Source organism: Henckelia pumila, chromosome 4, assembly GCF_033568475.1.
Source record: "Henckelia pumila isolate YLH828 chromosome 4, ASM3356847v2, whole genome shotgun sequence".
Lineage (NCBI taxonomy): Eukaryota > Viridiplantae > Streptophyta > Magnoliopsida > Lamiales > Gesneriaceae > Henckelia > Henckelia pumila.
This window is the reverse complement of record NC_133123.1, coordinates 75,978,030-75,991,075: the sequence shown is the minus strand read 5'-3', so window position 1 is coordinate 75,991,075 and position 13,046 is coordinate 75,978,030. Positions and strand designations below refer to the sequence as shown.

Sequence of the window (13,046 nt, the reverse complement as noted above, 5' to 3'; positions counted from 1 at the left end):
GATTTTTTCACCCACTTACCTATGACTTCACATCAGTGTAATGCTATCTGGGTTGTTGTTGACCGTTTGACGAAATCAGCACATTTCATTCCTTACAACCGGGAGTATTCCTATGATCGCATGACACACTTATATGTCCAGGAGATAGTGCGATTGCATGGGATTCCAGTGAGCATAGTTATTGATAGAGACCCACGATTTACCTCACGTTTTTGGGGTAGTTTTCAGCAGGCGTTGGATACCACTTTGAGTTTGAGCACTGCATATCATCCGGAGACTGACGGGCAGTCAGAGCGGACGATTCGTACTTTAGAGGATATGCTACGTTCTTCTGTTATGGACTTTGGCTTATCTTGGCAAGATCAGTTACCTTTGATCGAATTTGCCTACAATAACAGTTATCATCGTAGTATTGATATGGCACCTTTCGAAGCATTATACGGTCGACGGTGTCGTACTCCGTTATTCTGGGATGAAGTCGGGGAACGACAAGTCGAGGGTCCTGAGTTGGTGCAGCAGATTGTAGACAAAGTGGATTTGATCAAACGGAGGATCAAAATTGCTCAAGATCGACAAGCTAGTTATGCTAATATTCATCGCAGGCCACTGCAATTCGAGCCTGGTGAATATGTATTCTTACGAGTATCACCTTTCAGGAAGGTGATGAGATTCGGTGTTGAAAGGCAAGTTGTCTCCTCGTTTCATTGGGCCTTTTCAGATACTGGAAAAGATCTGAGATGTTGCATATCGTCTGGCGTTACCGCCAAATCTTTCCAGTATACATAATGTTTTTCATGTGTCATTACTTCGACAGTACATAGCTGATGAATCTCATGTGATTTAGTCTACTGATATTCAGCTAGAGCCAGATCTGTCTTTTGTTAAACAACCACTCCGTATCCTAGACAGGAAGGAGAAATTTCTTCGGAACAAGGTTATACCACTTGTGATGGTGCAATGGCAACGCCGAGGCGTTGAAGAAGGAACCTGGGAAACCGAGAGCCATATGCGAGCAGAATGTCCTGATTTGTTTGCTTTGTACTTTTGATTACCATGTAAAGATGTAATTACAGTTGTTGTAATAAAACATGGTTTGATGTTTTATTATTGTTATCTTAATTTGTCTTTAGATTTTATTTCGCGGATGAAATATCTAAAGGTGGGAAGAATGTAGTAACCCAGATTCCATTTTAAGATAATAATATGTTAAACATGATTAATGATTAGTAATTAACCAATTTCGGAGTGTAATTGGACTTCAGAAGGAAATTTGGGCTTTTGACTTTGGGCCGGATCGGAAGCTCTGAACCCAGATCGGAAGCTCCGATCCCAACCACTTCGGAAGCAGATCGGAAGCTCCGATCCAGGAAAGGAAGTTCCGATCTCCAGCTGCCAGCAATGCTCGATGACTCAGCCACGAATTTTGACAAGTGTCGAACGGAGGGCAGATCGGAAGCTCCGATCATCGGATCGGAAGTTCCGATCCTGGCGTGTCAAGCATGCACGCAGCAAGCTGGATCGGAAGCTCCGATCCCGAAATTGGAAGTTCCAATCCTGGCCGGAAATTTTGCCTATAAATAGGGCTTGTCTGATTTCATTTGAATTACGAATTCCCGAGTTTCTTTCTTCAGTTATATAGTGTGAGTTATACACTTGAGGGCCCTATCAGTTATAATAAAGATTCTGGAATAACCAAGTTGTGGTTATAGTCATCCGGGACTAGCGACTTCAAAGGGCTTTCTACGGACGAAGGTATGGTTCGGGAATCTATTTAAGTTTTGGGAGTACTTATTAGCTTAGTTAAGGCTTATAGAACTTGTGTAGTGATACGGTGAACTTTTGAATATAGGCTTGAAACCTAGGATCTACTATACTTGAACTAGCCTAGAGGTACGTACACATTGACTGAGATTGCCAGCGAGTATACATGTTTATATGTTGCATTTATTTGGCATTATTATATGGCATGATATATGATTTACCGTTTTCCATATTCATATGTCATGTGCATATACACGTTGAGCCTATATCTTGTTATACCTGATTATAGAGCCGCTCAGCTCTATATTCGATAGTCTGTCACTGAGAGTACCGCGATGGCGGGGGCATTTATGTCTGACTACTTTGGTGTACTAGACGAGTGTGGTTGCACCCAGAGGTTGATCCGTGCGGTGGCAGCACTCATGTGGCGCCGGTACTGAGCATGACTTTTCAGATGACCCTTTACCAGTCATCATGTTGCATGCATCGTATATATATGTTTACTCATTTTTATGTACTGGGCGTTAGCGCTCACGTCCTAGTTGTTATCTTGGACACCCTATTCCACGGGGCAGGTCGCAGGATGGACGGAGCTGAAAGTTCAAAGGCAGGACTAGGGAGCAGGAGCCTTGAGGAGTTAACTATACAGCAGGATTCGATATAGCTGTATAATGTTTACTTTTAAAATTATTCGATATGGATGTATCATTACAGATTTAAGCCTGAATATGTTTTACTAAGCTGATATGTAATTATGGATTATATTTCCGCACGTTTTACTCTGTTAAGTGTTATTGCTTTATTAAGTTTAATGCATGCTATTAGTTGTCAGTTAGTAGGTGATACCATACAGGGTCACTACAAATATAATCGAAGATGTGCCATTAAAAAACTTGAAAATTTTATAAGGTGGGTAGGTGACAAATTCTAAAACTTGGGTTTACTATATTTTTTCACTTTATTACAAATCATACATTATTTTTAATATTAACATAGGCTTTCTAATTAAGATTAACTAAATGGATCGTGTTACTCAAAATTTTTGTGACAAGTATGAGAGCTAATTAATAGTAAATTCTGGGACAAAATTCGAAATTGATCAAATTTAAAAGGTTAATTTAAATATGTTCACAACATGAAAATTTTTAGTATGGATTCTGAGTTCAAACAATTTAAAAAGAAAACGAAATGGTATAAATTGAATCGTCCTAGTCTCCTAGACATTACTAAAATACAATAATATTTAAAATATATTTTTTTTTGGAAAAAAATTGACTAGAGATTTTAAGTAAAACTTTTGGGCAAATTATAACACAGAATACAGTAAAAGAATTTGAAGAGGATCAAATATCATGTAAGAAACATTTTTGTTACAATTTAATTTAAAGATTTTGGATTCAATTTGTCAATACATTTTCGAAAATAAAATACAAAACACAATAAACGAAAGTTGATTAGCCAAAATGATGTAGTGACATAAACTTCTTTTAATTTAAAAAAATCGAGGGTTCAATCTCATGTTAAAGCAAAAAAAACTCCACCATCATCATAATAATGTAAAAAAGAGTTGACTTAGGTCCAAAATTCATAATTTAAGATTTTTTAAAAAAAAATATTTCTATTGTACCAATTAAAATGTGAGTTCTCATCTTTGAAAATTACTATTTTTTAAAGACTTTTGATGAGAGAAAGAATTCGTATAATCTAGGGAAAATTGCAAATTTAGTCCTGTAAGTTTGTCATTTTGCGATTTCGGTCCTCTATGTTTTTACATTTCAGTTTTAGTCCTGCATGTTCTGATTTTTGGCAATTTCGGTCCTTTTTATTCGAAAATGCTTACGTGACACTGTACACGTCAGCTCCACATCAGCACTGAATTGGTACCACGTCAGCGCCACGTCGGAAAAAGGACTAAAATTGCCTTTTAAAGAATACGGACTAAAACTGAAATGTGAAAACATAGAGGACCAAAATCGCAAAGTGACAAATATATAGGACTAAATTTGCAATTTTTTCTATAATCTATTAAGACCTTATATTTTAAAAAATAATATAGATAAGGTATAAAATAATGTAAAATCTAGAGTTGAAATAAATTTTTTTTTAAATATTCAAATTTTACAAGAAATTTATTAACCTCCAGAATCTAAACATTTATAAGCAGGGGTTAGTCTATGCTACACCGGGAGTGCTTCACCCCTAATTCAACACCATTAGATCATGTGGGTCCCTTGTATTTTTATGAAAATTTACATGTATGTGGATAATCCAAGGACTAATGTTTGACCACATCATTGGGGGAGAAGTACTCCAGGTGTAGCATAGAATAATCCTATAAGGAGGAAATACTTTTCTCATTTGGGTAATGTTATATGTACACAGAGTCTTACACGTTGGGTTACACATGATACTTAAAATTACATGATTATCCTACATGTATTTTTAAAAGATTTTTTCCAAATCAAGTAGACGAATAATCATGTAATTTTAATTGTCACGTGTAACCCTAATGTATAAGACTATGCGTACATGTAGCATTACTCGTATGTTATGTAATATGGTTTTTCACTTTTCTTATATGAAAAGCACACGAAGCAACGAAGTGCAGGATGAATTAAATATTTAGTTCATTAATAGTATATATGTCAATTACAATCAAATGGTATCAAATTATATATATATATATATATATATATATATATATATATATATAATTTTGATCACCTGCACCTTAGGGTGTATCGGATTTTAGTGATCGCACACGAAAAAATCTGCACCCTAGGATGCAGGTGATCATTACTATATAAATATATATATATATATTTGTTCTGTTTGTATTATGTTGAGAGATTATAGTTTTTTGGTACCAAAGATTGTTTTTTTTATGTCAAACTTTTGTCTAAGACTTATTATTATAGTTGCTTCCTCATGATCAGAGTTATTTTTTACGGCATTATTATTTTCAAATTCATTGCTAGCAGCCAAGACTGGTCACCAAGAATGGAAACTTCTATGTCCTTTGTGTGACAGAGACTGACTTCTCTAAAATTCTATTCTATTGAATCTTCAATCCCTCTTGATTTTCTCTAAAATTCAATTGTATTTTATCTTCAATCCCTCTTTCTTTCACTACAAAGAATTCGCAGATTAGTAACGGCAATAAAGACAAAAATAAGATTTCGTTACTAAATAGTTACAAAACGTAATAAATCCATAAATAATATATTTTTGTAGCAGAAAAGAATACGCATTACAAATATTTGTAACGAAAAACATTAATATGTCGCTAATTAGTGACATATATTTATTCACGTTACAACTTTACAACGGAATATACATTTTCGTCAAAATTTCTTCACGTTTGTAACGGCTTAAATAATTTTGTTACTAAACTGTAACGGATATTTTATGCTGTTATAAATTTGTGACGGAAATAATGTTTCTGTTACAAAAATTGTGACAGACAAAGTTATTCTGTCACAATTAATTTTTATTTCACATTATTTTTAAATTTTTTTTGAATTATATATTTTTGGATAAAATTATCCTTATATTTTAGGTTTCTTAGACTCATATTTTAATAAAAACTAAAAATTTCAAAAAAATTCAAAAAAAATCATATTTTAAAAATTTATCATATTATTAAATATCATTTTAAAACTATTTTATTTTGTTTAACAATATTTAAACTTTATTAAAACTAAACATAATATTATATTAGAACTTTTTTTAATGCGATTAAAGTTGAATACAGTTTAACTCATCTCCCTCCCCTAAATCACTCCCACTGCCGCGCTCCACCCAATCTCCCGGGCTCCACTTGTGGCAACCCGGGCTGTAGTCCGGGTGGCCCGAATTTTTTTTAAATTTTTGTATATATAAATTTTGAAAAATTTTGGATTAATTTGGTAGTAGCCCGGGTAGCTCAATTAAAAATATTAATGGATTCGGGAGTTCACTGCTCCCGCTACCTCGCGGTTAGGGTTTTCCATTTCTGTGTTCGTTGTCAGCGTTAACTCAGTTATTCTTCAACCTAAATTTGATCTTTGACAAGCAGAAATCGTATCTGGAGGGAAGGTCACTGCAATGTTCGAAATCTTCAAGCAGAGAGGTCTGGTTTGAGTCTTATTCGTGATCTTTTTTTGTAAAATTTTTTTGTTTGAGTCGTGTTAATACTAATTTTGTGATCTTGATTTCAAATTATGGTATCGTGGTTCGTTATTGTTGGTCGAATATATGAATTGAAGTTTGATTCTTAATATTATGTTTTTATTTTCCCTCAGTAGCATTCACTACAAGAAAAAAAGCCAACGGTAAAAAACCGTTTTCGTAAATTGTTTAAAATTGTTGTTAAAAGTCGTGTTGTTAAAAAAGACGCTCAAAAACAACAGTTAAAAAACGTTGTCTTTTTTGGCAAAGACAACGGTTTTACAACGATTAAAAGTCGTTGTCGTTTCTCTCAAAGACAACGGTTTTTATAACAAGGCATGTGACAACAGTTTTAAACTATCTACAGCAACGGAGAAAACCCGTTGTTTTTTTTAATATAAAAAAATTAATATATAAATTTTCAATATTATAAATCAATCAAAATTTAAATTTTGAAAAATTAAATTTAATATGCAATTTTTCACTATTACAAATCACTAAAATTAGAATTCTAATTCAATGCATACTAGAAAATACACTTTGTTTTCAAAGACGCCGCAACAATCTCTTTTTTCTACTGAACATCTCATCTTGCTTTAGAGAAGATAAGGTCTTGTCTTCATCAACTTCTCCTAGTGCAACAGAAAAATACACTTTGTTATATGTATCAAATGTAAATAAGTATTGAAATTAATAGAAAATATATATGTGAAGCTTGCATGCATATGTTTTGAGACAATTTAAAGGTCTTTAACCTGTCTAGAAACATAATCTTAAGAATTAATTACCTGAGTTGAGACTTCTTGTTTTAAGCTTGCTATGAAAATTAACCATCGTAACGCGTAAAATCTTGACGAAATTGTAGAGGCCATCACCTAGAAGGAGAGCAATAGATATGGAAACCTGCCAAGATAATATACGCAAATCAATGAAATTCAGGGCTCTTGCGTCATCCCATAGCATTCCAGTTCCCATGTAAGTCATTCTAAAATCTAAGTAAAAACATGAGCAGAATATAAAACACAATTAAAAGGTCTTATCTACAGTAGACTTCTCATCAACTAAGCAGAGAAAGTAAAATCCAAAGTAACCGGATTATCTAACTTTGATAAGAAGAGAGCATTCAACAAATTCAAATACTCGATCATTCAACAAAATGCATTCAGATCCAAATGGACCGATCTACGCAGACCTTATCTCTTTAAGAAACCATATATTTTGATCTATCCACCATGGATCTAACGTAGAGGTAGCTGTTGTGAAAATTCCTCGCAAGCGTACGAGTGTCAAGTTTTAATATAGTGATAAAATGAGATATCGATTCCACAGGGAGTAAAATGAAAATATTCAGTACTTGTAATTAAAATAGTCTAAACTTTATCTAGAAAATCAAACTTTCAGAAATTTCGCATAAAAATAAAATAGCAATGAAGTTTTGATTAGCACGCACACAACTTTCAGATAAAATTCAATCAGAGAAAAATGGTCTAGAGGTTTAGATTTCACCTGGTTTCAACAACAATCAATCCTAATTAATTAATCTTCATGAATTTCAATAAATTAATAGCCAAGAACACTTAAGTTTATTATTTTCCTCTCCCGAACAACAAATAATATTTATCAACTACAATTAAATTCCAATATCCCTATTAAGAATTTATCGCAGTGATCTATCACAAAACAATGTTCTTTTTAAAATCTCTGTTAAAATTATACACTCTCCCGAGCTGTATAAATAATTAACAGTGTAGTTTCTAATGGTCCTATTCAAAATCTTCTCTCCCGAGTGCCAGATTTCAAATAAATATAACAAATCAATTATTGATCAGATAATTGAAAAGACAATCAATTCTAAAAAAAAAACAATTAATCTAGAAAAAACTCAATTCAATAAAATCAAAAATTGATGAAAATATCTACACCAGGTTTCATCTGACCTCTAGACTATAAAAATTTAGTTCATAATAAAATTCTAAATAAAACAATAATTCATAAATCCAGACATATTCAGAATTAAATAAAAGATAGAAAACAAATCCGTCGTCGACGCCGAGTCCGGTCTATCGATCTCCGTCTTCGTTCTTCAGATAAGCTCCAGAATATTCTTCAGAAATCACAAAATCAATTCCCAAAGTATTTCTCTGATATGCGTTTATGTGTGTGGCGGCTCTCCCCATTGTCTGAAAAAAATTCCTTTTATATCACATGAAAAAGCCCACTCAAAAGCCCAATAGAATAATTTCCCGAAATAATTAAAACATCAGATACAGCGACGGGGCGGGCGCTTCACGTAGCCAGGCGGGCGCGTATGACTTTCTGCCTTCAGTCTTCAAATCTTCCGGAAAGATGCGCGATAGCTCTTCTTCTCCTCTTCTTTAGCGCTTCATCAAGCGCTAACAACATTAAGGCCCAGTAAGAAAGCCCAATTGCTTTACCCGTTTCTTTCTTCTCCTGTTCTTCTTTTCTACAAATTCTCATTTTCTTCTTTTTTCCAAATAATTCTCCAACAAACACAAAAACAACAAAACCCACACATAAATCTGCTCGAAACCAACAATTAATAATTAAAAACATAATTAATTAAGTGTATAAAATACACTTATCAGTAGCAGAAGGATCAAGCATGAATACTTCAAGCAATTAACAACAAAGAATCAAAAGCAGCCGAGCTAAAACAGAAGAAAACACAGCTGAAATCTGAACAGCGATATACCCACGTTGAAAACTCGCCGGAAAAGTGAAACGATCTGCAAAATCTGGGCTTCGATCAGAATAGTTCCAAGCTTCAAATCCAACCTATAAACAGCCAAAATATCATAGGAATTGGCTGGAAATCGGTTGGAAATGGAAGAAAATCGGGATTGAAAGACATCACGCAAAATTATTAATGAATGGAAAAGAAACAACACCTGATTTAGATGAAACTTCTGCATGTTTCGATCATGAAAATTCCATGCAGTCACTTTACCTGAAAAACCTTGTACATAAAGCTTTAGAACCACTTGAAAAGGAGGAAAAGATTGTAGCTATACCTGAACATAATTTTTTTTTATTAAAATGAGATGAAAACTTATAAAAATACATACATGTGCTAAGAAAATTGTAGCACACAAAGTAACTTACCTAAGTACGCTTCCAGTCATAATCCACAGTTCTGTAACATGCAGGAATAAGTATCCAAATTCATGCAAAAGAATGAAACTATCATTAATATAACACGACAGGAAGAGCTCATGATATACAAGTTAAATAAACAAGTTCTTAGTAAACACAAGCACTAGTATGGGTGAAAGCAACAGTGGTAAAAGAAGATTATCAAATCTACAGAATATTGGACAAAATTAATATCAAATCTAATGAAACAAAACAGCGGTAATGATTCGGTTTTGCCCTAACCCTTCCTATGTCCTAACAAATTGAACAATATGTCTTTCGGATTTGGTTTTGCCCCTGAATTTTATGTTGGAAGCATATATATCAACAGTACAAAGGTATTTTCTGCAATTGCAAGTTCAGAAATCTAATGTTAACCTCAATCAACACGTTGATATATGATTTCTTTGCCTTAAAGTAAAACTCTGCCATAACCGTGAAGGGAAGTAAATAATATTTTAAAAAATATATATATTTTTTAATTTTTTGATAAATCTGTAAATATAAAACCTAAATTAATTAATTAGGTCAAAGTAGTTCAAAAGAAGTAGGAAAATTGTCCGTGAACCGCGCAGCTAGTAGGTTAGTCAAACGACACAATTAATTAAAGAACTAATTCGGGGAACTAGCACGACAAATCAAGTTTTAAAATAAAGAAAACAATGCAAAAAAAGAGCGCGCAAGTCATCATCAACACTCAATGAGAGCAAATCTCAACAATTTAGTTTCAATTACAAATTTTTAGTTTTAGTTCTTGTTCTATTTTCCATGCCCATGATGTATCTAACGAGACAAAGCATTCCACATTATTTTCTAGTTTCACGGGTAATTGGGAATTTTTATTTTGGTATAAAATATGACCGTGGTGAGTTTCAAGATGTATCTAAATATATAAATTTTCATACCTGATTAGGTTGTCGAAGTTGACAACTATATAAAGATAAAGCATGAGATATACGACCCCCAGCTTTGGCATAGGCTTATGCAGTGCGGGCACATATAGGTTGATCTCCACCATGCCCCATGAAGAACTCAAATCGGTGTGGACTATTCTTTTCAATTTCAACTAGAGCTGAAATATCTGTATCAGCAGCCTGCAACACTAGATCTTCAAAATGTGTTTATTTCATGGACATAGGTATTGAATTAAAGTTATTTTATCACCTGAATAACTTTAGTTTGCCAAGGCTTGTTAACACAAAGGCCACGACGCTCAAACAAACGCTTACATACAGCTTGTCCGGGTCGACCTCCCATATTAAATATCATAATCCCAATAGGTTTTATAACATATATACCTTCTTCAACAGCTCTTGCAATAAGCCCTAAGCCAAACTGGTCCTCCACAAAGCCCTGAAGACAACAAATAATAGCTCAAAAAACCAGTGAGGTATTTGACATTGAACACATTGGATTGAGCATATTTTGAATGGAATGAACAGCTCTGCGAATGTGAGGAACCGGATCTAGAATGAAATGATGGCATATGAGACTACACGTAGTTCCAACATTAAAAACAAACTGAAATATCTTTAACATAAGACAGATAAGCATTGCAGAGATGCAGGTCAAGCGACCAAAAATAATTTTAAACTGCAAATAAAATAACCTGACTGAGCTGATCTAGTTGAGAATTGGATTTGTGAATGTTTTCAAAAGGCAATTAAGAAAAAATTCGACAAATTTCGAGGAGACGAAAAAAAACCCAAGTTTTTGAATGAGTACTCAACATTGAAAGAGTTCAGAACTTCAGATACATTACTTAAGCTGTGTTAATGACACATTCATGTATAAACAAAACAATCACAATCACAATACAACATACTCCATCACGAAGCATTTAGATGCTAGTTAGTGAAACAAACCTAAGTATACGTGCAATAAGAATGAAAAAGTTTGCACAGGACACCAACCTGGAGGGTGCAATAGTTGCTCAGGGAATGTAAGAATTCTTTGCTGGCATTTTCTGTAATCATCTTGGACATGGCATCAGGATTAGGGTTAAGAATCTGCATGGTAAACAATTTTGGAAGAATCCTTCAATCACCAGAATGGACTCGAAAAAAGCATAAATTTGTCAATACTTTGCAGACATGGAAAACTTATCAATTTCCGAAAAGTTGCATGAAGGATTTCATTCATAAATCGATGAGAATACCTGAGGTATCCATATTTGCTTGACCGGGTCGCATTTTATGAATCTGATCTGCTCAAAATTTAAAAATGTAGAAAAAATATTTTGGGATTACCATATGCTTTATATTTGTCAAACTTTTGAGGATATTCTTCAAAACACAGTGTCCCCTAAATTTTATACTTTGTAGGACTGTATCATTATTATTCAAAGTATGCCTTTTAGCCTAATTCAAGCAAAGGAATGATAACACCTCCGCTGTCGTAGGGGAGATTACAACATTGATTTCCCCATCGTCACGATGGCATCAATGACATCATACAAAGATACAACAGACATGGGATAAATAGCAGTTAAAAAAAATTTCACACAAACAGATTTACCTGCAAACAAAGCAACAGATCTCAACGATTTTCAGGAAGTTGCCAAGTAATATTTTAATGAAAAGAGAAAATCTCTTCCAAATTGCCATACTGTAAATATATCCTAATATTTTCAATTTAACTCATATTGCAATAACGAATGCTGATTATAGAAAGAACTATTGAATTGGATGTGAAGAAACTTTGTGGCAGTAGACTAAACAATGGAGATATTGTATAAAAATCATATCACCTAAAAAAACAATCAAATGTACAAGGACAACTAGAAAAACAGACTTACATATTGTAAAAGGATACCATATGACTGGAGAAGTACTTGAACATAATGTAAATCCAAGAGAAACAAAACTTCTGCACACAAGGCAACAAGGTCGAAACCGAATTCCAGATTCGTCAGCCGATAGTGTAAAAATCATATTTAATTCATTTCTCATTCAAAACAAGTTCTCTAAATTGGAAATGAAAGCTAACTCATTTTGCTACATTTCATCTTTTCAGAGATTTTCCAAATAAAATAATCTAATAGTCCTAAATCTTTCTGCAAGAACACAACTGAAACTCGGACATTCTGTTTTCCGCAGATTGGAGCAGTTTCACTAGAAAATTCATATAAAATTCATTTTACATTCAAATGAGTTATAAATGGTGGCAAATCGAAGACAACACATTTATCTACAAGTTTTATGTGAATTTCAACATCAAATATGCTCCAATCAATACCAGATTTCAAAATGACAGTAGATGCAAGAAATTATTCATCATACAGAGCAGGTTTCAGAAAAAATGGGCACTCTTTAAATTTTAATTCAAATAACCTGATTCCAGTGACAAATAAAAGACAACACATAGCACTATACTATATTGTTAAACTCGATCACCTCATAAGAAAACAGCAAATTCAACACTCTGGAGCAAGAGATTTCTAGCCTATATATGTGTGTATGTTTACTGTCTTGGTGAAATCAATGAAGATTTCTTGCCTCATAAGCTTGTCCGAACTCCGAAGTACACTGTTTTCCCACCAGAGAGCAAGTACAATCGATCGAACAGCTCGAAAATAGTCCGCCTGTCTCGAGACAAAGCTCGCAATGTTTGTGTCACAAAGAATGCAGAAATGCTGCCACAGAATCAAACAAGCCCGGGTTTTAATGAGATTCTGTATATGCAATCAAGAAAGAGATTTTTGAGCGATCACCTGTCGAGTCCACTGGTTGGTTAGTCGAGGAAAAATCGAGCAGCTTGGTCGTGCAAGTACCGAGCTGAAGCCTTGCAATTCCAACCATAATCGAGATCTCAAGCACTAAGCAACCTACTCTGGTGGACGTCGCACCTTCTCCGATGATGTAAGGCAGTGGCGAAGAAAAATCGAAGGGAGAAGAGAGGGAATCGGGTTTGCCGATTTTGGGGATAGGTTTTCTTTCTTTTCTTTTTTGACGGTAGGTTTCGTTTTTTTTTTTTTATAATAA

General features: G+C 33.9%; 1 protein-coding gene across 5 annotated transcripts; it reads right to left on the bottom strand.

Annotated features, from left to right (window-relative positions):
• Positions 1-7,797: 7,797 nt before the first annotated feature.
• LOC140863841 (methionine S-methyltransferase-like) lies at positions 7,798-13,046 on the bottom strand. Of its 5 annotated transcripts, none has more exons than XM_073267571.1 (10): positions 12,776-13,046; positions 12,561-12,697; positions 11,861-11,931; positions 11,222-11,264; positions 10,977-11,072; positions 10,228-10,416; positions 9,969-10,157; positions 9,034-9,064; positions 8,820-8,887; positions 7,798-8,706 (listed from the first exon to the last, which is right to left on the bottom strand). In XM_073267571.1, the coding sequence occupies exons 3-7, from the start codon at positions 11,902-11,904 to the stop codon at positions 10,044-10,046; spliced, it is 486 nt and encodes a 161-aa protein (XP_073123672.1). In that variant the 5' UTR covers positions 11,905-11,931; positions 12,561-12,697; positions 12,776-13,046; the 3' UTR covers positions 7,798-8,706; positions 8,820-8,887; positions 9,034-9,064; positions 9,969-10,043. The 5 variants fall into 5 exon arrangements, 4 of the variants coding, with proteins under 4 accessions (XP_073123672.1, XP_073123673.1, XP_073123671.1 ...); XM_073267572.1 differs by having other exon boundaries at positions 8,820-8,878; positions 9,969-10,171; positions 10,362-10,416; XM_073267570.1 differs by having other exon boundaries at positions 8,820-8,942; positions 12,776-13,045.

Excerpts from the sequence above, each read along its gene's own strand:
- LOC140863841 (XM_073267571.1), bottom strand. The coding sequence starts at position 11,904 with ATGTTCAAGTACTTCTCCAGTCATATGGTATCCTTTTACAATAT. Across the intron at positions 10,417-10,976 it reads GCAACTATTGCACCCTCCAG|GGCTTTGTGGAGGACCAGTT; the intron begins GTTGGTGTCCTG and ends TGTTGTCTTCAG. Across the intron at positions 10,158-10,227 it reads GGCAAACTAAAGTTATTCAG|GCTGCTGATACAGATATTTC; the intron begins GTGATAAAATAA and ends CTAGTGTTGCAG.